We start from the raw sequence: 27,661 nt of genomic DNA, 5'->3' as shown, positions 1-27,661 counted from the left end.
TAAAACTTTGGGGCGCACTTGTTACGATTTCAAGAGAGCAGATTTGTGCAGAGACCTTCACATACAATCACACAGTTGCACGTACTCTTTGCGACCCCCCGCCCTCTCTAAGCATTTGTTCTCCTCTCGCATTCCTCATGTGTGTCCATTGTAATGTTAAGTTGTTTATGAGTCTAATTTTTGAAAGCTTTGTGAATTTAATTTCAATGTAATATGGTTTTTTTACAAATGGTACGTACCTATTACGTACCTGAAAGGTGGTTCAGTACGGAAGTACGTTCCGTACGTACCTTAACCATGCCGTACACTACGTACCTTTCCACCTTGATCCGCTCCAGAAAAGGGATCTTCGAAGCTGCTGGCAAAAAGGTATTCCAAAATCGTTGGCAATATGTAACCAAGGTATCGTCTTTTGTCATCCTTAGATGGTTCCAAGTTGTAATTTTCAAAGTCGACGATGCGGAAGCGTAGAGACAAAAAGGAGAGAGAGAGAGAGAGAGAGAGAGAGAGAGAGAGAGAGAGAGAGAGAGAGAGAGAGAGAGAGAGAGAGAGAGAGAGAGTCTCCTGAACCAACACCTCGGCAATGAATAACTGCGTGTGTGATACAATGGAGGCAAGGGGTTGCATATATACCAACCTCAGTAAATTGCCCTACCCAGACTTTGACAAATAAGTAAAATAAATACTTAAAAAGCCAAAATAAGTAATGGGATCACATTGGGCGGTTCACTTGAGATGCCAAAACTCTAACACCCTCTCTGCAGCTCATAGTGGGCATAAATAGTGAGACCAAGTCGATGAAGAAGCTACCATGGGCACCCTAGCAACGCCGGTCACGTTGGATACACCTCGGATTTGCTACCCTCAACTTTGTACCCTAGAAGAATGCTATCTTGAGCATCGGTTGCCTTTTTAGGAAATTTGGACTGTAGACCATACTACATCCAAGAATCCCCATTCGTGAACTGTGAACACATCACATCCAAAAAATAGTACTCCAAGATAATGAACTGTGGAAGACATCCTGTCCATGATCCGACCAACAACAGTGGATTATTGCACTCATCCATAGTGTTTTAGATACGTCTGATTGGTTCCCTGCCAAATGCATGTGCCTTGAACTCCGACCTACAGGTTCAAACACCGATAATTTGAACTCCAACACAAGGGTCCAAATTATTTAAATAGAGAACTTCTTGCCCCTCTCTGCCACTCACAAGCCTCTCTCTGGCTGAAGTTGGTGATGGCACTGGTGTCCATGTGACTAGAAGGCGGGAGTCCTTGCCAATGTAGACTCCACTACACCAGCAGCCGCTTTGTTGCCCTTCCTTGAGTCACTATCACTGCTTTCTTCCTAGTGCTTGATTTTACCTTTGTCCTTTGTAGAATCTTTGTCTTTGCCTTTGAATATGCAGTCTTTGGCCAAATGACCATGCTTTCCACAATTGTAACAATGGTTCTTGGTCTTCTTTCGGGAATCCCGAAGCAGCAAGTGCTTCCCCACTTATCTCAGAAATCTGAATTTTGCCTTGAGTTATCAACACGGCTTCCTCCTCAATGAGAAAAGAGCCGAGATCATCAAATTCCAGCTTTTCCTTCGTGTCTTGTAGCCAAAGTGTCCTAGACACTGTTTCATACGCCTCAGGCAACTTCGTTAGAACCAAAGTAGCTAACTGAGTACTCCTCAGTGCACTTCTCATAGCCGATAGTTGATCATGAATAAACTTTAGCCTTCATAAGAAATGATTGCATGGAACTTTCTCGTGGAAACTGGGTGGCAAATTAACTGTCCAAGAAGGGTGATTGCTCGCATCGTAAAATTGTAACAGACTTGGACACTCCAAGTCAAGAATCAACCGCGACAGCACCAAATAACCACTTCAAACAATTCAAGATCACAATAGATTTGCACTGGCCCCGCGGAGTTCCGTGCCTAGAGATATTGGCCCCAAAGACTAGCGCCCCTTTTGGTATTTCTTTTTATATTAATCAGTTCAAAGTACAAGGGAGTGACTCGGGGTTCACACTCAGACTCTGCGTCCAGATGCTCTGAGGAGTGAAGGCTTGGAAGCCACTTATTTAAAGGTACAAGGGATGCCCAAAAGCAGAGCCCCAAAAGCTTCAATTCAAAAGCAGTTTGTTTCTCTCTCACAAACTCTTTCGAGTTTTTAAAAAAAAATCAATTGCGTAGAAGAAAAAGCAACGCTTTTCCGTACTGCTGGCTGCAAAACGCACCGCAAATCACGGAAATCCGTACCAGCACTGCCACGTAGCATCCCGGCAGTTTTAGGGTTTGCTGAGATTAGGGTTTCAGGCAGAATTAGGGATTGCTGCAGATTAGGGTTTTTGGCAGATTTTAGGGTTTGCAGGAATTTTAGGGTTTCAGCCAGAAATTAGGGTTTCTGCTGTCCGCCACGCCATCACTTTGTGACATACCCCCCTCTTGAAAGCATTGTAATCGACCGCGATTACGCCTGCAAAACCGACAAAAGCCATAAACCGTATTAGCAGACACTGACTGTTAGTACCTACGTACTAGGAACACACATCTAGCACCTGTACCAAATCGACAGTCACATCACACGACATCACAGGACATCACATGACATTCAATATTCATTCGGATCTTAGAGCATGATTTATCGGCAATGTAGCTAGCAATCACATCTAGGTCCAATCGGGACCTCATCGATGTCCGATTGACTAACCCCTATTGCAACCATGTCTATTCGAGATCAAGTAGACCAAAATGTTGCAGTCATTTCGTCTATCAGTTCTTGCACTCAAAAGAAGTGAAGAAACAAATCAGTATCATTATTCACGAATTTCATTTCATAAAGTCATACAGCAGAATACTGTCAGCTCTCAGTATCCCTGAAGCTCAAAGAGACATCAGTGACTCTAGTATCTAAATCAAGGCATCTGTTGACAAAGGAGCGGAGCGACTCCCCTCTTGTGCATCCCACTGCACCAGATCTCCGGCCAAGCTGAATTCTGGGTTCCATTTGGAGTAGACTATGCTAAACCAAAAGCATCTAGGTAAAGTTTCACAATCTGAGGAGTATCTGCTAGGTCCTCCTCCCCCATCCACTTCGCATCTAGTGCAGGATAATTCTTGAACTTAACCAAGAACCGCCTTTGGACTTTACCTTTAGTCTTCGTATCTTCATGTGCCAAAATCTGTTCAGGAACAAGGATCTCCTCGTTTTCTTCCACTTCGGGTTGCTCATTAGGTTCCCCATCATCAGGCACATCACCTTTAAAATGTTTCAAGAGACTCACATGGAATGCATTGTGAATCCTCCAAGTATCTGGCAGTTTCAATCGGAAGGAGACATCATTTATCTTTTCTGTAATCTGGAAAGGTCCGTAGTATCTCATACTAAGCTTTGGAAAAAGCCTTTTCTTTCCCTTTTTCTTTCGTAGGCGTGCCTTCTCAAAACGCAAGAGCACCCAATCATCCTCCTTCAATTTCATGTCGCGACAATGGCGATCTGCTGCCTTTTTCTGTCGTTCTTGAGACTTCTGCAAAGTCTCGCAAACCTTGGCAAAAGCCGTATCCAAATCTCGCGTATATTCATCTGCTTCAAAGATCTTATCTTTCGTGCTCATGAAGGGTGGAACCTTCGCAGCACCTTCAACAATCTCAAATGGCGCCTTCCCCGTCGAAGAGTGTATCATGTTATTGTAGGCAAATTCCACCAAAGGTAAGTATCTTTCCCATTGAGTCTTCTGATCTGAGATATAAGACTTCAATAAATCTAGAACCACTGAATTGGCAATCTCGGATTGCCCGTCAGTCTGCGGGTGGAACGATGACGAGAACTGCAACCGCGTGCCAATGTTCTCCCAAATTGCCTTCCAAAACAAACTCGTAAATCTGGGGTCTCTGTCGGAGACTATCGTCTCAGGCATGCCATGTAATCTGAAGGTCTGGGCCACAAACAATCTCGCTAAGTGATCTGGCTTGACTGTTTTCTTCATTGGAATGAAATGAGCCTGTTTGCTAAATATGTCAATAATAGTCCAGATAACATCGTGACCACTCTGTGTCCTCGGGAGATCAAAAATGAAATCCATCGCAATACTTTCCCAGGGGCGGGTGGGTATTGGTAAAGGTTGTAACAATCCCTGTGCCTTATACCTATCAAACTTGACCTTCTGGCATACTAAGCAACTGCGCACAAACTCTTCCACATCCTTTTTGAGTCTCGGCCAAAAGAAGTATCTCTCTATCCCCTTCATGGTGGTAGCAATGCCGCGGTGACCCGTAAAAGGTGCACAGTGGCATTCAGTCATAACCTTTTCCCTCAACTGCTTTGTAACGCACAACATAGTCTTTTTCATCAAGTAGCCTTCCTGAAGGGAGTATCCAGCTATTGTCTCCCCATCTCGTATCCGTGTGAAAAATATCTGCAAAATCTGTATCTGTGGCATACTGATCGACCATATCCTCGAAGCTCCTATGATGTATCGTGGAAATAGCCAGAACCAACGGCTTCCGAGACAAAGCATCTGCCACCACATTCTTCTGTCCCTGCACATGGACAATCTGGAAGTGAAACTGTGACAAGATGTTTGCCCACTGCATCTGCTTTTCCGAAAGCTGCTTCGGTGACAAGAAGTAGCGCAAACTCTGGTGGTCTGTAAAGACAGTAAAATCCGCTCCGAGTAGGTAGTGCCGCCATTGAGTAAGAGCATGGATAACCGCTAAAAGCTCTTTCTCATATATCTGTGCTGTCACTTTTCTTGGCATTAATCACTAACTTGTGATCTCGTAATGCCTGAAAGACCTGAAGCAAATGATCTCTGTGTTCTGCCTCATTCTTGGAGAAAACAATGATGTCGTCAAAGAAAGTGCCAACAAATAGTCTGTACTCTTGAAAAATCCTGTCCATCATCCGGTTAAATGTCGCAAGAAGCATTGGTTAAACCAAAAGGCATCACCAAAAACTCAAATAACCCAAAAGTAGTCCGGAAGGCTGTCTTGTAGACATCTCCCGGCGTGATTCGGATCTGATGATATCCACTCTTCAAGTCAATCGTGCTAAAGCACGAGGATCCCTGTAACCTGTCGAGTATATCATCGATACTAGGAATCGGAAATCTGTTCTTGATGGTGATTTTGTTGAGAGCTCTATAATGGATGCACATCCTCCAAGATCTGTCTTTCTTCAAAACCAACAACACTGGAGAGCAATACGGTGAAGTACTAGGCTGGACAAGACCCTTTTCCAAGAGGTCTTTCGCTTGGTTCATAATCTCTTTATTCTGTGCTCGGCTCACACGGTAAGGTGGCCGGTTCGGTGGTGTGCTTCCAGGTATCAGATCAATGGTATGATCTTCAGGACGAGCAGGTGGTAACTCTCCTGGTAGGCCCTCTGAGAAGCAATTGGCGTGAGAGTGGAGAAAATCTTGGCGTTCTTTATGAAGTTTAGACATATTTCTTCTATCCTTATCGCTCAATTCTTTCAGAAAGATCGAGTAAACAAACAGACTGGATTTCATTAATTTTGAAATGGCCGAAGCCGATACAATAGGGACAGACTCGCGCTTTAGTTTAATATCAAGTACAATTGTTCTGCTCTTTTCTGTAGTCAAAGTCGCTTTTCTCGCCCGATAATCGACCACGGCGTTGTTCTTGTGGTACCAGGGAATCCCTAAGAGAACATCACAATCCTCCAAAGGCATTATGAAGAAGTCCTCATGCCCCAAATACCCCTGACAATGCAACCGAAGTTTGCCAGTGACAGGTGTAATGGCTACGTCCCTGCCGGGTGCCGCTAGAACTGCCTCTGCAGAAGTGGTCCCATCCGATCGGGAGTAATCTCGAGCCGTGCCGCCAATTCCGGTGAAATGAAGTTGGCCTTGGCTCCTCCATCAAAGAAAATCAGGGCCTCTTGATCTTTCACTTTGCCCCAAGCTCGGCAAAGTTCTGTACTCTCATCCATGGTGTCGGGATCGGTGCCCACACAATCTGGAACTAGTCCTGTTTTTATCTTGCCTTTTCGTCCACGTTCCTCAGCTGCTCTTGAACTCTCAGGCCTGTCGTCGTCCTTATCATTCTGTTCTTTCTGTGCCATTTTAGGGCACTTCGCGGAGATGTGTTCCGGTTCCCCGCATCCAAAGCAGTTCCCTTCTTTGATGAATCGAGCTCGCTCCTGAGGAGTAAGCTTGGGTCGTGCATCCTTTTTCTCTGGGTTGCTCTTTTTCTTTCTACTTTCATTCCCAGAAGTCTGTTCAGCTCGTTGTGTCATGTTCTCATCTGTGGGGTAAGTCAGACTGCCAGAGTGAATGGCAAAGCCCCGCTTCGCATGACTCATCAACTCCTGAATAGAAGCTGACTTCTTCTCCAGCAGTGATCTCGGATCTCTGTAGGTAGACCCAAGGTGAACCGCTCAATCTGTACTCTGAACGTGATCTTCTTGAATGAAGAGGCGGGTAGAAAAGAGCTCCAAAATCTTTCACAATAAGCATTGATTGTATCTTTCTTGGTCATCCGAAGATGGTTCCAAGCAGCTCATATATCTCGTTCATATTCTTGCGTTAACCAAGAAGAAATAAAAAGCTTTTTGAATTTCAGCCATTTAATTGGCGCAGTCTTGTTTAAAAGAAGCGTGGACCACCAAGTACGAGCATTCCCCTTTAGGTAAGAGGTAGCTCTCCGAATCTTGGAGTGCTCTGAATAGCGTCCTCCCGCGAAAGCAATGTCAAACTGCTGTATAAACGACGAAGCATCTGAGTATCCTAAAAAGGTATCAAACTTGATCGAGTGGGCACCTTCCTTAAACTCTCGGACTTTCTTGCTTTTATCTTCGAGAAAGTCATACTGGTTGGCTTTGTAAAAGTTCTTCTTGTTCGCATAGAAGTTTCCATCATCAGAATCTGAGCTGTCTGTAGACGAGTCCTCAGTAGAACTGTCATGCTCTGGGCGAGATTTAGCCTTCTTTGCCTTTTTCTTACCCTTTCCGAAGCTTTGTTTCTTGCTTCGCTTGTTACCTTCGTTGTTTTCTTCCCTCGAATCTGAAGAGCTAGAAGAACTGTTAGAAGAAGAAGAAGAAGAACTGGGTACTCTTTCAAATCGAACACGCTTCTTCTGCCTCTTTGCCTTATCAAAAGTTGACTGACGACCCAAGTATCCCGGGAAGTCAGTGCTTTTCTTCGGTTTTTCGTGCTTTTTGGCTTTCTTTTGCGCGTCAAAAAGCTGGGCGATCCGTGCATCAACCACCTCTTCTAATTCCTTCTTTGAATATTTCTTGTGAGCAGAAGGTTTCTCGAGAGTGGGTGTAGTGGTTTTCTGCCACTGCTCATGCACTTCCTGAAAAGAAGTCTTGCTCATATATTTTGCAAATTTTGGGTCATTCGCAAAATTGAGGATCATCTTCGTTGCATCGCCGATCAACTGGCGACGCTCCATCTCTCGTTGCTCCGCCTGAGTAGGCCGAGGCGGGCCATACTCTCTGCCGGAATCTTCATTGTGATCCCTGCCCGCATCTTCAGATGCAGAGGGAGTCGACTGATCCTTGCGTGAAGCCATAGGTGCCGCGGACAAATAAATATTGGGGATCGGATTTCCCGTAGAAGAGAAATCGTCCGTGCTCTGATACCACTGTAACAGACTTGGACACTCCAAGTCAAGAATCAACCGCGACAGCACCAAATAACCACTTCAAACAATTCACAGATCACAATAGATTTGCACTGGCCCGGCGGAGTTTCGTGCCTAGAGATATTGGCCCCAAAGACTGGCGCCCCTTTCGGTATTTCTTTTTATATTAATCAGTTCAAAGTACAAGGGACTGACTCGGGGTTCACTCTCAGACTCTGCGTCAAGATGCTCTGAGGAGTGAAGGCCCAAGCCACTTATTTAAAGGTACAAGGGATGCCCAAAAGCAGAGCCCCAAAAGCTTCAATTCAAAGGCAGTTTGTTTCTCTCTCACAGACTCTTTTGAGTTTTTTTTTTTTAAAAGCAAAGTTATTCTCTCTCTCTCTCTCTCTCTCTCTCATTGCGTAGAAGAAAAAGCAACGCTTTTCCGTACTGCTGGTCGCAAAACGCGCCGCAAATCACGGAAATCCGTACCAGCACTGCCACATGGCATATCGGCAGTTTTATTAGGGTTTGCTGATATTAGGGTCTCAGCCAGAAATTAGGGTTTGCTGCAAATTAGGGTTTCTGAAACCGGCCTGTTCAATCCAAAAAGGGCGGTAGACTTCACTTCAAACCTTGATTTAGCTTTCACCCATTATTAGTCGTCTATTATACCTGCGCTATAGTGACACAAGAGAGGGGAATGGGATACAGATGCTAGAATGCACCTGTATGAGAAGACCGACACCAGATTGGCCCCTAACTTAGGCGCCCCTTTCGGTATTTCTTTATTGTTTAAAAGAGGGAATCTACGCTGTGGTTCTTTCCAAGCTGCCCCGCACAACCTTGGCTGAGTTTTGACTGTTCTGGCTTGATTTCGGCAGCATAATTGTACTAGAACCCTTCACAGTCAGTATTCCCACGCATTGGCCGACTTTCCCGACGCATACGGGCACTTTGCAAAACCTGGCGAGAATCTGCAGCACGCTGAATTCTCTGTTTTCAGCCCTGAAAATGCGCCAGATCACCTGTACAGCGGTCCCCTTGCGTCCCCGAACCTCCTGGGGTTATTAGGGTCCGTTTAGGGCCAAAACCCTAAACCTGCAAAAAAATACACAGCAGGTTGTAATTCACTGTTTTGGGCTCCGTTTCGCGTGCCGGTCGCATCCGTAGCAAGTCCTCGAGCTCCCACATCTGTAGGGCTACTTGCCCTTTGAATCGGACGAGATTTCTGGCGTGAAACCTCTCCGAATTCACTTGTATCTGCGGGGGGATTAGCCGCTAGCTAATCCAGTACCTGTGCAAGAGGCTCTTGCCTCGGCAATCGCGCATGAACCCACACAACTGTACATTGGTCAAATGAAGAGCCCACTAGAGGGGCATAACATACTGCCAAAGGGGAGAGAGAGGGCAGTGCGTAGCGTGCAAGGCATCACTCCTGGCACCGCACTGTGCATAAGAGGGAAAGCAAGCACTCCATAGCTCTTAACTTGTGACAAAAACTGAAAATGAGGCTCTCCCCCTCCTAAATTCAGCGCCACTTCTTGTTGCATGAGGCAAGTGCACCAGAAGGTGCCACTTGGCACATTTACAAGCATTTTCCCGTTTCGGGGTTGCCGCCTAAAAATCTCCCAACCGGCTGTCCAGTTGACTTCACGGCAGAGTAAGAAAATGTTCCCTTTGTCATTCCGGAGGTAATGACGTCAACACATTTTCAGGTCCCAAAATAGCAGTTCCCTAAATTTTAGGAGATGCTGCCATTGTATCTTTCTAGGTCATCCGACCCTCTTTGTACACTGCGGCCACATCCAGAACTGAAATGTAGCCTCTGTAGCAAAGGATTCCACTTTGGCTAGTCAATGACCCCACTTGGCTAACCATAGTCCTTGTCCAACCTTAGTGCTCTCTTGCCCTCAGGCTTGGACTCCCTCTGGACAGTTCCACACTAGCTATGCAATGCAGGGCAGTTAGATTTCCCGAGGGGTGTTTCCAAAAAGTGAAAGTAAATAGATAATAAGAAAGAAATCAACAAAAAGGATAGATAGTAGTCACACGCTGGTGACAGTTTCTGGCAGATTTTAGGGTTTGCAGGAATTTTAGGGTTTCAGCCAGAAATTAGGGTTTCTGCTGTCTGCCACGTCATCACTTTGTGACAAAAATCCCGATCAAACATTCTGACGAGCTTGAACCACATATAGGTGGCAGTCTTCAAAGTTTGAATGGTTGTAGATATGTCCTTTTTGAGAGATTTTTCAATGGCCGACATTGCCTTTGCATTAGCCGCATCCCAATCGACACACGATTTGAGATATTCGTCATCTTGAAGGCGGGTGCACTTGTTGTTGGGATCCGTCGTGGGACGGGGCCCTGAGCCGTCGACAATATCCCATAAGCCTTTCCGTGAGAACCACAGTCGCACGATCAAATTCCAATGAGAGTAGTTATTGCCGTTCAATTTGTCACTGGCCCTCGAGCAAGGGGGGGCCATGTTGAAGTTGCAAGATCTTGTAATCTAGGAAACCTTCTGGCACTCTAGGTGATGGCCGCACTAATTCCAAGCCACAAATTCTCCAAGCAGTTCCACTCCTATGCACAGAGATCTCCACACGAAGTGGGCTCTGCAAACTTTGCTATCCCTCTTTGAAGCTCCAATCTCCCTGCTCAAATTGCTCCTCTCAACTCGGCACGGCCTCTTCGAACTCCAAACTGCTCCAATCTTCCAAAGGGTAGTCACCTCACTCCTCTCTGCAGCTCAACAATCCCAAAAACTCCTAGATTACAACATGTTCAAACGCTCGAATACCAAGGGAGTGGAGGGGAAGGGGGGGTCGATAAGGGGATGGAGGGTGGGTCGATTCCAAAGAAAGTGGAAGCAACGTTTTGAAACGTTGGATTGGGAGAAGAGAGGAACTGCCCGCTCAACAATGTTTTGAAACGCTAAAGAGCTCAATGGGGAAGTAGTCGCCAAGGGGGAACACCTTTTTGTAGCGGTGCTTTAAAACACCTGCAGGGACTGGGACATGCTGCTGGCCGTCCGTCCGGTAACGTTTTAGAACGCAGGGCGAGGAGGGACTTTCACTGGCGCTGCCAAGAGGAGCTCTGTTGCAAAAAACGCTAGCAAACGCTAGCGACGACCTAGAGCTCCTTGTTGGCAGCGTTTTCCAATGCAGGAGATTTGATGAGGGGGGTGGATGTCGGGAACGAAGGGGAGAGGGGGGGTCTTTTTCTTCCCCTCTTGCCTGTCACCGCCAATGTTCTTTAACGACATGGCTTTGATACCATGTCAAAGTCGACGATGCGGAAGCGTAGAGAGAGAGAGAGAGAGAGAGAGAGAGAGAGAGAGAGAGAGAGAGAGAGAGAGAGAGAGAGAGAGAGAGAGAGTCTTCTGTGCCAATCACGCTTGGCAATGAATAACTGAGTGTGTGATTCAATGGAGGCAAGGGGTTGCATATATACCAACCTCAATAAAATTGCTCTACCCAGACTTTGACAAATAAGTAAAATAAATACCTAAAAGCCAAAATAAATAATGGGATCACATTGGGTAGTTCACTTGAGATGCCAAAACTCTTAACAGTAATGACGTCTTGTTTGTACGGTGAACCAAACCGAAGTGACCAGTTTCTTGAACTTGACCCATGTTATGGGGGCTTTCTTATGCAAGAGTAGGGTTGACCACCATGTCTTAGCATTACCCTTTTGAAAAGATGTTGCCTTTTGTACTTTGGAGGCTTCAGAAAAGTTATCCGAAAGAAATCAGTGTCAAACTGTTGTATGTAAGCAATCAAACCGAAGTGACCAGTTTCTTGAACTTGACCCATGTTATGGGGGCTTTCTTATGCAAGAGTAGGGTTGACCACCATGTCTTAGCATTACTCTTTTGAAAAGATGTTGCCTTTTGTACTTTGGAGGCTTCAGAAAAGTTATCCGAAAGAAATCAGTGTCAAACTGTTGTATGTAAGCAAGAGCTCGATGGGAATCTTTGAAGCCCGAAAAAGTGTCAAACTTTATTGCGTGGACCCCATCTTTGAACTCTTAAGTCTTCTTCTCCAAGTCGTACGGAGTGATTCTGCTTCTTAGTATAAATGGTACCAAAAGTGTGGGTATCACTGTTTGAAATGTCGAAAGAGGACAAGGTCTTCTCCTCTGAACTGCTAGAATGCTTTCTGTGCTTTCTAGACTTCATCTTGGATCTGCAATTCAATAGAAGTGGGGAGCTTAAAAGCCCAATGATTGTTTGACTTAGTAACACACTATTTTGCTGTTTAGATCCTTAGTGCTTCTAGTATTTTTGCTCTTGCTTGACAAATGCTAGCGTGTCAGAACGCGTGTACAAACATGCAAGAGGGTTCCAAAATTGGAAAACGTAACCTAATGGACTCGTCCGGACTTGCAGGTCGTGCGAACAGGCTCACAAAATTGCCGATACTAATCCTCCTTGGATTCTAGACACTCCTATCTAGAAATAGGGGAAAAACTGGCTCTGAAATTCGATGAAGCATGTCCATGTGGCACATAGAGCCATGTGCACGTGACATCCCCTCTTGCTTAAGGTGAGATACTGGTACCGAACTCCATGCACGCCATAAGATGGTCTCGAATGAAGTTCCTTCTAGATGATGTCCTCCACGGTGAGTTTTGAGAGAGGCTCCTTTGGGTGATGTGAAAATGTCCAAAACACAAGGATGGTGATGATGTATCTACTCGCAAACAACGGATTGCCTCTTGGATCAACAATGTCCTTGTTGGTTACCGGCTAACGATAACCTTTGCTGCCCCAACTCGGATGGTGTGAACCAAACTGCAAACCGGATGGATGCTCATAGAGTGAATGGTTGGATATGCAAACGCCAATGTCCACGAAGGTTATCCGCCAGACTATGCTTCTCCTGCGCGGGAAGATTGGCGAGAGCAACGCCGAATGGGAGATGAAGATGAATATGTCCTTTGGAATGCTCACGAGACATGGCAAGTCCTCTGTATGATGTCTCATGAAACCACCCCTCTTGGGGCTTCGACTTGATGGAAGCCCTAGATGAATCCTCATCTCTGCAACGGAGGTGGTTGCGAATGTAGGCTCACGGTGCCTGCGATTTCCCGCGGTGGTTGCTTTGGGTTGAAACCCTTTTGCTCTGGATTGATGGCTATCGATTGCTAGGAAGATGCCGATGGTGTGGACCCGATGTGTTGCCAAAGATGTGTACAGATCGATGACAATGTAATGCCTCTTGTGGAATTATGGAATTCTCAAGCAGATGGGAGAGATGGTTGTTCAAACAATGCCAAGACTCCAAAGCTAATGGTTTGATTTGGATAGTGCCTTCCTTTGTTGTCATAGTCCACTGTAACCGGCCTGTTAACTTCAAAAAGGGCGGTAGACTTTACTTCAAACCTTGATTTAGCTTTCACCCATTATTAGTCGTCTATTCTACCTGTGCTATAATGACACAAGAGAGGGGAATGGGATATAGATGCTAGAATGCATCTGTATGCGAGTCAGACACTAGATTGGCCCCTAAATAGGCGCCCCTTTCGGTATTTCTTTATTCTTCAACAGAGGGAATAAAAGCTGTGGTTCCCTACAAGCTGCCATGCACAATCTGGGCTGAATTTCTTCTGTTCTGGCCCGATTTCGGCAGCATAACTGTACTAGGACCCTTCACAGTCAGTATCCCCATGCATTAGATGACTTTCTTGACGCATACGGACACTTTGCAAAACCTGGCGAGAATCTGCAGGACGTTGAATTCGAGTACCTGTGCAAGAGGCTCTTGCCTCGGCATTCGCGCATGAACCCATATAACTGTACATTGGTCAAATGAAAAGCCCACTAGAGGGGCATAACCATAAAGAATAGGGGAGAGAGAGAGCAGTGAGAGGTGTGCAGGTCATGACATCCTGCACCTCATTGTACATAGAGGGTAAGCTAGCACTCCATTGAAGCTCTCCCACCTGTGACAGCACTCAAAAACGAGCTCACAGTTGAAAATCACGTTTTTGCCTTCTCTTTAAGTAGTAAATTGGCCTCAGAGTGCCAAGTGTCACTCATTTGTGCATTTTCCCGCTTTAGACCCTCGGGTCTAAAAATATCTCGCCTGCAACCTCTGTTGACTTGGCCACAGAGTAACAAAATGATCCCCATGTCAAACTGCACGTAATGACGCGAAGACATTTTGCCGTCCAAAAATAGCAGTCCCTAAAATTTAGGAGTTTCTGTCATTACATTCTTCTAGGTCATCTGACCCTCTTTGTACATTGCAGCCACACCCAGAACTGAAATGTAGCCTATGTAGCAAAGGATTCCGCTTTGGCTGGCCAATGACCCGACTTTGGCTAACCATAGTCCTTGTCCAACCTTAGTGCTCTTTAGCCCTCAGGTCTGGACTCTCTTTGAACAGTTCCACACTGGCTATGCAATGCAGGGCAGTTAGATTTCCAGAGGGGTGTTTCCAAAAGGTAAAACAAACGAAATTCCCCAAAGAAAGAGAAAATAAACAAAAATGGAATTGCCACTGGCTGGTGACAGTCCGCTAATAGATCATGATTGCAAATATCCATGTTAGGATTTCTTTATGTCGAGGTTGTCGAGCGCGCATGTCACAAGACGGGCACCATGTGCCAATAGAAAAGAACAGACTGAAATAGACTTTTGGCACTTCAATAACAACTGAACTGAGAGAGAGAGAGAGACGACACGTAGACACGGAGTGGCGGAATTCCACTCCAGAGAGTATTGGCCCCCAACCTTGGCGCCCCTTTCGGTATTTCTTTATATTGCATCAACACAGTACAAGCCGGTACTCCAGACTCTACACCTTCTCCAGGAAGCATGCAAGAGAATGAGCCCTAACCTTATATTTAAAGGCCCTTGGCCTGAAAAGCAGTTACAGTAAAAAGCCTTTAAAACTCGAGAGCTTTTGGTTCAAAAGCAATGCCAAAAAGCTGCTAGCGCAATTTACGGAAATCCGTACAGTCTTGCCACGTCACCACTGCCAACGTGAAAAGCGGAAATTCGAGTAGACTGAACAACTTTAAGCACTTCAAATAACAAGTGAATCGAAAGAGATACACAACACTTGAGACGGGGAGTGGCGGAGTTCCACCCCGAGAGAGCACTGACCCCAAACCCTGGCGCCCCCTTTGGTATTTCTTGATATTGGTTGAACTCAATATAGCATCATGAGGCTCTTGCTCTGCTTTCGCTCTTGCAAGAATGTAAGAGAAGAGGTCCCTAGGTGATATTTAAAGGCCCTTGGCCTCTCAAAAGCAGTTACATGAAAAGCTTAAAGTTCTAAAAGCATTTGGCCTCCCAAAAGCAACCAACGTAAATTCTGGAAATCCGTACAATCTGCCACGCCAGCAGTCAGCGCATATCGCGGACGTCCGTACAGTGCCACATCAGCATGTTAGGGCAAAATTCGGAGTGTCCATACTAACCTACCACGTCATCAGTTGCTATGCAAGTGGGTCCTGCTTTATTTAATCTCTTTAGGTCACTTGGGCCCCCATTGGACGGGGTCCCATAAGTTGGTGGGAACTCCTCTTTAAAAATAGGCCACTCGGCAAGACTTTGCAAGTTGGTAAAACTTCTTCTACGGCTTCTGCTTCTTATGTTGCTTCTAGGGTTTAGGCCCCTCAACCGGGATCTGCAAGTTGGTTCCGTTCTTTAGTGGCTTGACACGTTAGTAGTTTGTGACAGTAGTAGCACCCAATTATCTTCCTTCAACTGTAAGTCATGTCGATGCTTGTCCGCTGCCTTCTTATGCCATGCTTGAGACTTTTCTAGAGCCTCTTGTACTTTTCGGGGACACCCCAAGCCAAGGATTTAATGCAACACACGCGAGAGAAACTGAAAGAAAGAGATGACATAGCATGACGGAGGTCCACGCCCAGAGATATTGGCCCCAAAGACTGGCGCCCCTTCTTGGTATTTCTTTCATTATTATGCTTTAACAAGTACAATGTCCGAAGGTCCTCTCTCTTTGTAGTGCTCCCAAGCAAATTTGACAGGCCCTGGCACACGTTTAAAGGCCCCTGGTCAAAAGCACTTTACATGAAAAGCTCTAACTCAAAGCATCAGGTCTAAAAAGCTCATCAGCTAGTGCCCCTTGGGCTGTTCCGTAAAACGTGGAAATTTCATACAATGCCACGTCAACAATCGGCGCAAATCCAGACGTTTGTATAGCCTACCACGCCATCATTGGCTACGCAATTTTTGGTGCTGGCTTTTATTTTTAAGGTTTTAGGCTCTTTGCTCGAGGGTACCATAAGCTGGACAATCTTTCGGGTTAGGTTTTCAAACCTAACCCCTTCTGGGCCACTCGAAAGAGTCCTGCAAGTTGGTAAACTTGTTCTATCTCTTTTGCTAGGGTTTATGCCTCCTTCCGTCCTTTAGGCCATGCCACATTATCACTTTGCGACATTTTGTGTCACAAACTGTTGAAATGTCAACCACTAAAGACCCAAAGGGTTAGGACTCCCTGATCCTAAACTCGGCCAACTTGCAGATCCTGGCCGAGGGGTCTAAACCCTAATAGAAGGAGCAGAAGAAGTCCTCACCAATTCACAGATTCCTGTTGAGTGGCCTAAAGACACAAAAGAGGTTAGGATTTAAAAACCCTAACCCAGCTTAGAGGAACCGGTCGAGGGTTTAGAGCTTAGAGGAACCGGCCGAGGGGCCTAAACCCTTAAAATAAAGCAACACACACACACACACACACACACACACACACACACACAAACTGCATAGCCAGGCTGATGATGTGGCAGCTGTACGAATGTTCCATGTTTTGCGCTGATGGCTGATGATGTAGCAGCATTGTATGGACAGCCCATGGGGCGCTAGCTTTTGGACCCAATGCTTATAGAACTTGCTGCTTTTGGATGGTCCTAGGGCTTTAAATATGCATTGTGGGCTCTCTCTTTGGGAATCTACCCTTGGAAGATGCAAAGTGGAGCCACAGAGTTGTACCTTGTTGAAGCAATATAAAGAAATACCGAAAGGGGCGCCATCATTTGGGGCCATTGCAGTTTGGGAGTGGAACTCCGCAGATTGTCTCTTTCTTTCTGTTCGGTTGTTTTGTTTGTTCTTTTCAGTTGGCACTTGATGCCTGTCCTGTTACATTTTGCTGGTTACTTAGGCTAGAAATCGACTTTTGAGGCGGCTAATAAGAAGCATGTTCGCTTCGAAGGATGACCCAGTTCATCGTCTATAGAATTCCGACAGTTCCTCTTTCTCTAGCTCCAATGAGGATGAGAAAAGGCGGAAGAAGCGGAGAAAGACCAAATCCAAGAAGAAGTCTAGAAAGCACAGAAAGCAATTTAGCAGTTCATAGGAGGAGACCTTGTCCTCTTCAAATAGTTCAGACAATGATACCCACACTTTTGTACCATTTATGGTAGGAAGTAGAATCACTTGTTGAGAATTACCCAGTATGACCGCCTTGATAAGAAGAAAAAGAAGACTAAAGTTCAAGGATGGGGTCAAGTAGTAAGGTTTCACACTTTTTCAGGCTGAAGGATTCCCATGGAGCCCTTTCTTACATACAACAATTTGGCACTGCTTTCTGGCAACTTTTTTGAAGCCTCCAAAGTACGAAAGGTGGCATCTTTTCTGAAGGGTAATGCTCAGACATGGTGATCGACCCTGCTTCTTTACAGCAAAGCTCCAAAAACGTGGATGAGCGTCAATAATTTTTTCACTTTGGTATGGTTGACTGAGCAGTACGAACTTGATGTGATTACGGCTGGAACCATCAGAAGATGTGGAAAGACGATACCTTGGCGATGTATTGTGAACAGTTCTGGGATACTTTTTTGCTAGTTGCCTATTGGGGATTGCCTAAAGAGATTCAATGATACTGCGTGAAGCAAAAGTTCAAGAACATTCAGAAGCTCATGGAACACAAAATAATGGTTTCGCCATGCACTCAGCCTCCTTGACTCACGCAACGGACGAGCGAGTGTCCAAGTCAACGGGGAAGGAGTCTTCCAAGGAAAAGAAGAAGGTATTTCGAGAATTTTTTGGCAAAATTTTTCCCAGAAAAGTTGAGGGGCATTTTGGGGACTTTTACAATTTCAGGGGAATTTTGGTAAATTTTCCCTATTAAAAATGTAACGAGCTTGGATACGATGCCTTTTGACAAGTGTGTTTTGAGTAACTGAAAGCTAGGAGGATAGGTTCAGGACAAAATCGTCAAAGACGGGTAGTCTTGTTAACGTTTTTTTAGTCCATGTCAACAAGGGCGATTGGACGTCAGTAGAGAAACTTCTGCGATCGTATCCAAGTGACAAATGATCATATTGATTCTTTCTTTCTGTTTCCTAAAAATTCTGAATGAGGCTGTGAAGTCAAGCACATTGATTCTTTCTTTTAGTGTGTTTTTCAATTTAGCTTCATCAAGAGGGCATTTCTCAGGGTAGTCCATCGTTCGAATCTTCCACCTTCCTTTCATTATGGACTGGAATGAACCTTTACTGAGTGATAAACGAGAAGGTTGATCTAGGATGATGGAGTCAAGGCTACTGTAGATCTATGAGCTGATATTGTGGTGATATGGTAAATAAAGCAAAGGAGAATTCTAAGATTTTTGGAGAAGCTTAGTTGCGAGCTATCTTCATTATGTAAAAAACTTATTCATAATCAGGATATGTATCTTAGAAATCGTGGTAGTTTATGCTGAGAGCTTATGAAGAAAGGTTGAACTGAAGTGATGGATTTGAAGTTCTGCATTGAGTACTGATCTTTGTACATTTCACATGGCAAAGCTCGATCTGCATGCTTCTACCACTTATGTGTCTCTTCTGTTGTAGGAATAATGAAGTCCAATTTGCTGGTCAACTTCAATCTCAGGGCTCCTGCCATACATTGACTGTTCCGAAAGGTGATGCAAAGGTATGCCATTAGAGCCTCACAATATGCTCAAAGATGTACTGTGTTTTGTAGGCCATATCTGAGTTTGGGTGGTTCGTTGTGCTGATTTTATTTAGCTACTTTGGGCTTGGCGCATGTTAAGAAAGCTTCAGTTCTTCACCTGATTTGCCATGCAGGTCCTAAGTAGGCAAGTAGTGAAGTCCGATTCTGCTACAATCAAGGTAAGGGGATGAGAGCATTTTCCTTTTGAGCTGCTTGCTCTTGATGTTCTTGGGCAGGAAGTGGTGCAGGTATGAATTTCTTTTCTTTTTCAAAACAGATACCAGAACTAGAATTTGAAGTGCCTCCAGAGGCACAGCGTGGCACATTATCAACGGTACTTACTAGCGTTCTCTCAAAAAAACTTGACATAGAAAAAAATAATGCTATTTTTAAATCATAGGGGAATAAAGCCTTACATTGTGGTTTCTATAAATTACTTTTCAAGTATATCTTGTTACTTTTCTGCGCCATTGACATGTTAGTTCTTGAAATCACTGTCAAAATGTGAACTGGGACTCTGCTTTGTCATTTGAGCAGCTTCTTAAATACAGGTATTCTGCTAGATCAACAAGGCAAACATAGTTTCCCATATTTTACAATAATTGGTCAACTCATTTACAGGCTAATGGTAAGCGTCTGGTAGACAGATCATAGTCGTCGGTATGTTAAATTAATTGGTCAACTCATTTAGAGGCTAGTTAATAAGCTTTTGGTACACACATGTATAGCGTGTAGTTAGTTTGTCACTCAATGAGCAACTTAAGCTATCCCATGCAAGGGGTTCTGAAAATAGGTGGTGCAGCTTAGGTATTTACCAAAAGTACCTGCAAAAACACAGTTGGTTAGACATGCACATTGCCACAAGATGTTTGTGAGATGTTCACAAACTTCGAACAGCAGCCATGTGCAACTAGCGAGAGGTGGGCACATGTGAACAAGGGCAAAGCTTGTTTACTGAAAACGGATGGCACCGAGCCTTGAGCCCACACTCTGCCTAATAGCAATTTTATGCTCCACCTATGTAGGCTTCTTGTCAAAAGCTTCCAAAATCCTATTAATAACCAGTGTCCAACAAAATTTTTCTTGATGAATACACCCAACAAATCAACTCCAAATCAAGCATGCATATGTTACTGTCAGAGCGGAGGTGGCTGCTTACCATGCCAGTGGAGGCCCTTGACCAGACAGCATGCTCTTACATCAGATCAAAGAGTTACCACAGGATTAACTCTCATATGGCTCATTCTGGCATTCCAGTACCTGGAAGCAGACGACGAGTCCCCCGGCTATTGCACCTGTTGTGGTATCGGAACCCAGATGATTCTTCTTGTACGAAGGATCCAATCCCTTTTCTGCAGCATTCATTGGTTCTAGCAGTGAATCCAACAGAGAAGACAGTGTTCCACCAACTGCTCAACTCTGAGAAGATGAAGAGCACTCCAATCCTAGCAAGGGAACGGAGAGAAACAATGGAGATTCCAACGGGAGCAAGCCTCCTTCAAGGGATCGGGAGAAGACCAGGGCAAGTTTCTGGCTGGAGATCTCGACAAGGTGAAGTACCAACGTCAAGTGCAGGTTGACATATGTGCCAAAGAATGATCAAGTACTCCAAGGACCTGAAATACGCGAAGTATTTGAAGAATCACTTGCCACTCACATCTCAAATCAGCCATGAAGACTAAAGCAAAGTCGGGTGCAGAAAAGCAGAAACTGTACTCGCAAGAAGAGTTTGATGATACTCTGAATAGGGAGTCAGTCAATTAATGATCTCGGAATAAAAGCAAATTAGAGGATTACCCCGGCTTCTCAGGCCGGAAATCACCTCTCAAAATCAGCCATGAAGACTAAAGCAAAGCTGGGTGTAGAAAAGCAAAAATTGTACTCGCAAAGAAGAGTTTGACGACGCTCTTGAACAGAGAGTCAGTCAATTAATGATCTCGGAAGAAAAGTAAATTAGAGGATTACCCTGGCTTCTTAGGCCGGAAATCGACTTTCGAGGAGGCTAGTGGATCCAAGAAGTTGTTCGCTTTGAGGATGACCCCAATTCTTTGTCTTCAAAAAGTTCAGAGAGTTCCTCTTCCTTTGATTCCAATGAGGAGGAAAAGAGTCGGAAAAAGCGGAGAAAGACTAGGAAATTGGGCCAATCACGTATAGTCTCAATCTTGGCTAGGTCCATCCGAGGGCCCTAAATGACTTTAACTGAGTCGAGCTACTTCTTTTCTAGTTGAAATCCAATGACGATCGGCCCAACCATCTCATGGCTGCCTCGCCTTGACTCCTGCGGGTGAAACTCTTGGCCAACGGCCGTTTCACACTAGCCGTGCAATGTTCGAGCATTTGTGATTTCAACAAGAAGGTCCAAAAAAATTAAATAAAAATCAATGGAAGAAACTATATATAGTGGTTGTCACAATCTCATGACATACCCCCCTCTTGAAATCGCAAACGTCCTCGATTGCATGCATCCTATATATGCCAGTGATGATTTAGTGTAGTTAGCACCCTTTTATTATCTCATGTATCCGCAAGAAAGACTGTCAAACATGTGTACAAATGACTTAATGAGACCTTCATACTTTTGTCAAGCAATGTACACTTCTATTGCACTGAATCCTTAAGTACATGTGAAGTGCTAGCTCCAGCATTACCCCTCTTTTGAGCACGTGTCAAGCCCTTTGACCTTTGCTCTACTCAAGTGATTTGAGTTGGAGATGGGTTGTAAACCAAAAGATTCAAGGTAAAGCTGCAATACATTTGGTGAGTCTATCAGTTCACTTTTTTCCATCCATTTTGCATCCATGGGTGGATAGTTTTTGAACTTTACCAAATAACGTCTTGCAACTTTTCCCTTAACTTTTTTTTTTTTTGGGCCTGTCCTTTAGAAGACTCGGCTGAGTCTTTAGGCTTCTTTGCATTTCATGACCCGTGGGAAACTTCAAGAGCCGCTTTTGCCAAGGACCTCTTTGCTGAATTTTGCTTTGACTGGCCCCCTTTCATGTTGCCCTGGAATCCACTGTCCTCTCCCTTCAACAATGCATGACCAGTGTTGGCAACTTCCATAAGCTGAGTCAGGGTGGCCACTTTATTCTTTATACAGTAATTCCTGAGCCCTCTAGGCAGCCCACAACAATACTTCTCAATCTGTTATGTCAATGGCACAAATGTGTAGGAAGTTATTGAAAGCAACACTTTACAAAACTTCCGATTATACCCTTCTAAGTTGGTGCTAATGTGTCATGACATCAACTTCAAACTCATTTGATAGCCATGCAGATGCAAACATTTGTTTGAAGTAAACCCATGCTGGGGGTGCCTATCCTTGCATTAACAATGTCGTCCACCATGAACGTGCATTTCCTTTCAAGGAAGTGTTAGCTTTCCAGACCTTGGAGGCCTTTGTAAAATTCCCCCCTGCATAAGCCGTATCAAACTGTTGGAGGAAAGTAAGAGCATTCGTCTTATTCTCAAATCTGTTGAAAGTAACAATGGCACCACCTTCTTTATATGGTTTTGGCTTTTCCAGCACTACCAAATTATCATAGGGAAGTGTTTGCAACATGGTTACAGTGGTGGGGATCATTTGTGCCCCTTGGCCGCTAACATTTTGGTTCCCTGGTGCCATATTTACCTGTTGGTCAGAAAAACCCGCGATACCAAAAGCGGCCTGCGACACCCCAAACTGGCCCTGATTGCATTGAAACCCTTGCTGTAAGCTGATATTGCAACACATGGGGTTTGGCATCATGCCTTGCATACCCCCAAAGACTGTTCCTGACATGTATTGCTGGTTTCTAGGCGCATAACCAACCATGCTTTGAAACACAAATCCACCCCCGAAATACCCAGGATGTGCCGTGGGTGGTGGAAAAATGTTAGGTGCAGCGGAATGAATGTTTGCGCTTTGCTCAAGATGAGTGCTCCGAACTGTGCTCAAGGTTCCTTTTGTTCTTATGGAAGGGAGAGCCTTCCGTTCTTAATGGGAGAATGCTATGATCACAAACAAAGTGAATGGACACTGTGCGTGCAAGTGTATGAGACTGAGAGATAGAGAGAGAAGAGAGATACGCCAGCAGAGACGTGGTAAAACCCTCCTCGGAAGGCCCCACTCTCGTCGGCGAGAGTGGTCTACCATTGATTGCACAAAGTGGTACAATGATGATGCATGGAAACTGATGCAACTTGGGACTATGTCGGTGACGACGACGGGGACGGCGACGTTGACCTAAGGGCTGAAATCTGCAACCTTCGAATGGCTGAAAATCTGCTGAATCTGGGGCTGTTTTGGGTGGCTGAAAAACGCAGGTTTTAGGGCTGAAAAACGCTGATCTTGGCTGCGTTTTCTTGATGCTGAAATCGTTGACAAAACGCTGAGGCTGCTGGTTTTAGGGCTGGAATCGTGGGCTCATCTGCTGTCCTTAATGCTGGAAATCGCAGCCTGATCAGCTATGCTTTTAAAGCTGAAAAACGCAACCTGATTTGCTATGGAAGCGCTGAATTGGGCAGCCCTTTAACGATCTGGGAAAACGCTGGTTGTGAGGCTATGAAGCTGCGTGAACTTTGCCAAAAACGCCAGGACAAGGGGTTGGCGATGATGCACAAAAACGCTAGTGCTGATGGAGGGGAGAAACGCCAAGGCGATGGGTGCTTGAGGGGTTCTTGCTGAGAGAAAGGGAGTACCTGCTGCCAAAGGGCCTGTTGTGCTCCTTGCTCATCTGCCCAAGAGTGCTAGCTTTGGTTTGCTTATATATTTTCTTACCCAATTTGCCCTACCTACTTTTGTTGGGAAGTCACTTAAATTAATAAGTGAAAAATATCAAAAATAGGGAAAATAGGCTTAATGCACTGGAAAAATCCCCTAACTGATTCTAATGGATTCTGATGGGAATACTGATGATCATGCTGTGTGCAACTAGAGGATATGCATCTACACTAAGTGAGTGGGCATGCACGGTCTACGAATAGACTCACAAAAGTGCCAGATCACTTCTAAATCTAGATTGATTGGATGGACTGAACCCTGATCATGTTGTAGCTTGTCCACGTACACATAGGGTTGGATGTGTCACGTGACAAAAAACCTGATGCATAGCTTGGAAACTAGTTCCCTTTCCATTTAATACAACATTTGGACTCTGGATGGTGGCTGGCTGATTCGGTAAAGCCTGTGGAATTGGCCTTCTAGCCACCTGTTCGTGGACTAAAAAAGGTTGCCTTGGAGCCCCAGCTGACTCCGGAACATGTGAGTGCTCCCTACCCTGCTGGGACGCATTAGGGACTTGGGCTTGAGCCTCACCTGGCTCTACTGGCTGAGAAAGTTTCCTTGTCTGTTGTGACACTGGTAGAGCTTGCAGAAATTTCATAAACCTAGGATTCTGCACCAACCGGGTAAACACATTCAATGTTCATAGCAGCAACCAACTGCGTCCTGAACGCATCCTTGTCTAGTTTCCCAGTCATAAACCCTTGAACTTGTGGAGCATTCACATCACAAAACATACAGACAGTGGTGGCCACTGTCACAAATTGTTGACGTGTCAAGCCATTGAAGAACGGAGCCAACCTTCAAATCCTGACCGAGGGGTGTAAACCCTAAAAGGAAGGAACAAAAGAAGTAAAAGTTCTACCAACTTTTGGGACCCCGTCCGATGGGGCCCAGACGGCGTAAAGGCATTAACATAAAGCTGGACACACACACACACACACACACACACACACACACACACACACACACACAAACACACACACAAAGAATAGCATAAAAATTGATGGCATGGCAGCCAACACGGATCTCTGGATTTCGCACTGACTGATGACGTGGCAACCTATACGGATTTTCGCTTTTTGCATTGACCGTGCTGACATGGCAGCCTATATGGATTTCCGTAAAATGTGTTGGCAGCTTTTTAGGTGCAACGCTTTTGGACCAGATGCTTTTGAGTTTACTGCTTTTCATGTAAGTGCTTTTGAGGCCAAGGGCCTAAGGGCCTTTAAATATGTGCCTAGGGCTCATTCTCTGGCACGCTTCGGTGAGAAGGTGCGAAGCGCGAGTACCGACATTGTATTAAGTTCAAGTAATATAAAGAAATACCGAAAGGGGCACCAAGGTTTGGGGCCAGTACTCTCTGGGGTGGAATTCCACTACTCTTTGTCACGTGTGCTCTCTCTCTTTCAGTTCAGTTGTTATTGAAGAGTACCGACAGTGTATTGAGTTCAAGTAATATAAAGAAATACCGAAAGGGGCGCCAAGTTTTGGGGCTAGTACTCTCTGGGGTGGAATTCCACTACTCTATGTCGTGTGTGCTCTCTCTCTGTGTCCGTTCAATTGTTATTGAAGTGCTAAAAGTCTGTTTAGTCTGTTCTTTTCTATTGGCACGTGGTGCCCGTCTTGTCTTGTGACAACCGCGAACTCTCGCCAACCTCAAAACACTCGAAGAACAACCTGTTTGTCCTTTTGAAGAGAAACCCTCTTATTTGGTGTCAATTTTCTTGTCAGCCATAGCGGAATTCCAAATACTCGTGCTTTGTGCTTTGTGTCTTTGCCTAAAACAGACCTAGGCTCACTTCTTGAGGAAAAAGCGATTCTGTCCCGGCGACGGAACTATGAAACCGGCCCGTAGACGCACTAAAGGGCGGTGGACTTTGGCTTTCACCCGATCTATACGTCTTAACTTTACTATACTTTACTACACAAAGTAACTTCATAGATAAATGTGTAACCGGAATTCACCACTTCAAAACAATTCACAACTTGGTAGCTAGAGCGTTCCCAAGTAGACAACGACATCTTGTTGGCGCCAAGGTTGGCTCCCCTTCCGGTATTTCTTTATTCTTATTGCAGTTATGAGAAAAACCTGTAATCTTCTACAAGTTGTCCCACTTTTATTGGGCTGAAATTCCCCTACTCTAACCCAATTGTGGTAGTATAACCATAGTAGAAGTCTCCACGGACAAAATCCCAAGTAAACCGTGACTTTCCACGCACTTTATAAAACCTGGCGAGAAATTATAGCACGCTGAATTCTCTGTTTTTGGCCTCCAATTTGCACCAATTACCGGTTCGGTGATTCCCTGGCTTCCCTCGGGCTCCTGGGACTTGTAGGCATCAAAACTGGCCAAAACCCTAAACCTGCAAAAAATTATAGCAAGCTGTAACTCCCTGTTTTGCGCTCCGATTCGCATGCCAATCACTCATGTGGGTAGCTCTTGGACTCCCGCACGTGTAGGGCCACTTGCCTTTTGAATTAGACGAGATTCCCTTGGGAAATCTCTCTAAATTGTCCTGTATAAGCACCCAAGGTTTTCTCGAGGCTCCCTTAGCGTTACCTTGCAGTTTAGACCCTAAACCTACAGAAAAACACAATAGGTTGTAATTTTCTGTTTCGCATCATTTTGAGTGGAGCAAACAAGAAGAAGCTCCGCACGCAATGGGACTGTTCCCTTCTAAATCGGATGAGTTTTCACACGAGAATACTCTCGGTTTTTGCAATTCTTTGCGATGGAATTGTGCATACCTGTGGGGGATTAGCAATTAGCTAATCCTTTGAATCGGATGAGTTTTCACATGAGAAAACTCTCCGTTTTCGTAATTCTTCGCGATGGAACTCTGTGTACCTGCGGGGGATTAGCAATTAGATAATCCGGTTCTTGTACAGAAGGCTCTGGCGTTGGCAAACGCGCATAAAATCCCCAAAACTACACATGGTCATCTGAGAAGCCCAACTAGAGGGGAATTACCATTTGTGCAAAGGGGGGAGAGATGCACAAAAGCAAATCATCGTGCTACATGAGACAAGGGAGAAGGCGAGCTTTCCATTAAAGGCGTGATCACCAATACTCTCTCTCTCTCTCTCTCTCTCTCTCTCTCTCTCTCATTCAGGAGTTTCGAACTTCCAAACCCTCTTGTCCCCATTTGAACAATCCTCCCTAGCATCTAGGTTTTTTTTTTTCATAATGGACCCTCAGTCCTTAACTGATATGTATCCACTTGTGACTCCCTCACTGGGAGGGAGGAGATGTTGTACTGTTTGCTTTGTCCCATAGGTCATATCTGACCTCCGTGGACGATAATTGAATCTATCTCTCTCTCTCTCTCTCTCTCTCTCTCTCTCTCTCTCTCACACACACACACACACACACACACACACACACACACACACACACACACACACACACACACACACACACACACACTGTGTTCACAATAAATAAAATCAGCCTCCCTCTCAGTTTTTGGTGCCTCGAGTTGGGATGAGAGACTCTGGAGTGTGAGTTGACCTGCAAGGTGCTCTCCCACTGCCATGTGTCCAGTTTGCTCCTTTTGGTATAATTCCTAGTACCCACCAACTTATAAAGTCGTGACGAGGGGCCTAAATGACTTACTGAGTCTAGCCACTTCTTTACTAGTCGAATTTCAGTGCCGATCAGCCCAACCATCTCGTGGTTGCCTGGCCTCGACTCCTGCGGGTGAAAATCGCGGCCAACGGCCATTTCACACTGGCCATGAAATGTCCGGGCATTTGTGATTTCAACAAGAGGGTCCAAAAAAATTAAATAAAAATCAACGGAAAGAAACCATCAAATATATATAGTGGTTGTCAGGTTTGAGACGTTTTTAGGCTACTTGGACATCCATAGAGCCCTTGAGTTTACATAGCAGTTTGACGTCGCCTTCTGAAGAGGTCGGTTCGCGGAACACTCCAAGGTGCGAAGGGCGGCATCTTACTTGAAAGGAACTGCACAGACATGGTGGTCTACTCTGTTGTTACGCAAAGAAGCACCTGCGACGTGGGTAAAATTTTAAGAAAATTTGCACATGAACTTGGATATCAGACGAGTATGAAAGAGATTTCATCACGGCTTTGCATCATTTGAGAATGACTAAGAAAGATACATTGGATGAATACTGCCAGAGGTTTCGGGATATAATTATTTGCCAGTGTCTTCGTTTCAGAAGATTACTTTGAGGGACCATGTTGAGCTGTTTTGCTGTGGTTTGCCAAAAGAGATTCGAGAGTATTGTGTGGATGAGAAGTTTGACTCTGTTCAAAGACTTATGGGACATGCTAAGCAAGGATTTGGAATGCATGCTGGCTCATCGACTTATCGTATGGATAGGACAATATGCACTTCACCAGGGCAAGAGTCTTCAAGTGAAGAGA

At 45.0% G+C, this 27,661-nt stretch overlaps 1 protein-coding gene across 1 annotated transcript in view; it reads left to right on the top strand.

Annotated features, from left to right (window-relative positions):
* The window catches only part of LOC147462984 (uncharacterized), a 128,752-nt gene that overhangs the window by 24,145 nt on the left and 76,946 nt on the right, over nucleotides 1–27,661 (top strand). Inside the window, exons 4-6 of the mRNA XM_086486548.1 lie at nucleotides 18,401–18,482; nucleotides 18,638–18,682; nucleotides 18,781–18,837. Of these exons, the coding sequence (XP_086342674.1) occupies nucleotides 18,401–18,482; nucleotides 18,638–18,682; nucleotides 18,781–18,837 (184 nt within the window). The remainder of the gene's footprint in view (nucleotides 1–18,400; nucleotides 18,483–18,637; nucleotides 18,683–18,780; nucleotides 18,838–27,661) is intronic.

This window comes from Adiantum capillus-veneris, chromosome 2 (assembly GCF_014529385.1).
Source record: "Adiantum capillus-veneris isolate H3 chromosome 2, ASM1452938v2, whole genome shotgun sequence".
Lineage (NCBI taxonomy): Eukaryota > Viridiplantae > Streptophyta > Polypodiopsida > Polypodiales > Pteridaceae > Adiantum > Adiantum capillus-veneris.
Note: the sequence above shows the minus strand (reverse complement) of the source record. Positions and strands in the feature narration are given on the sequence as shown.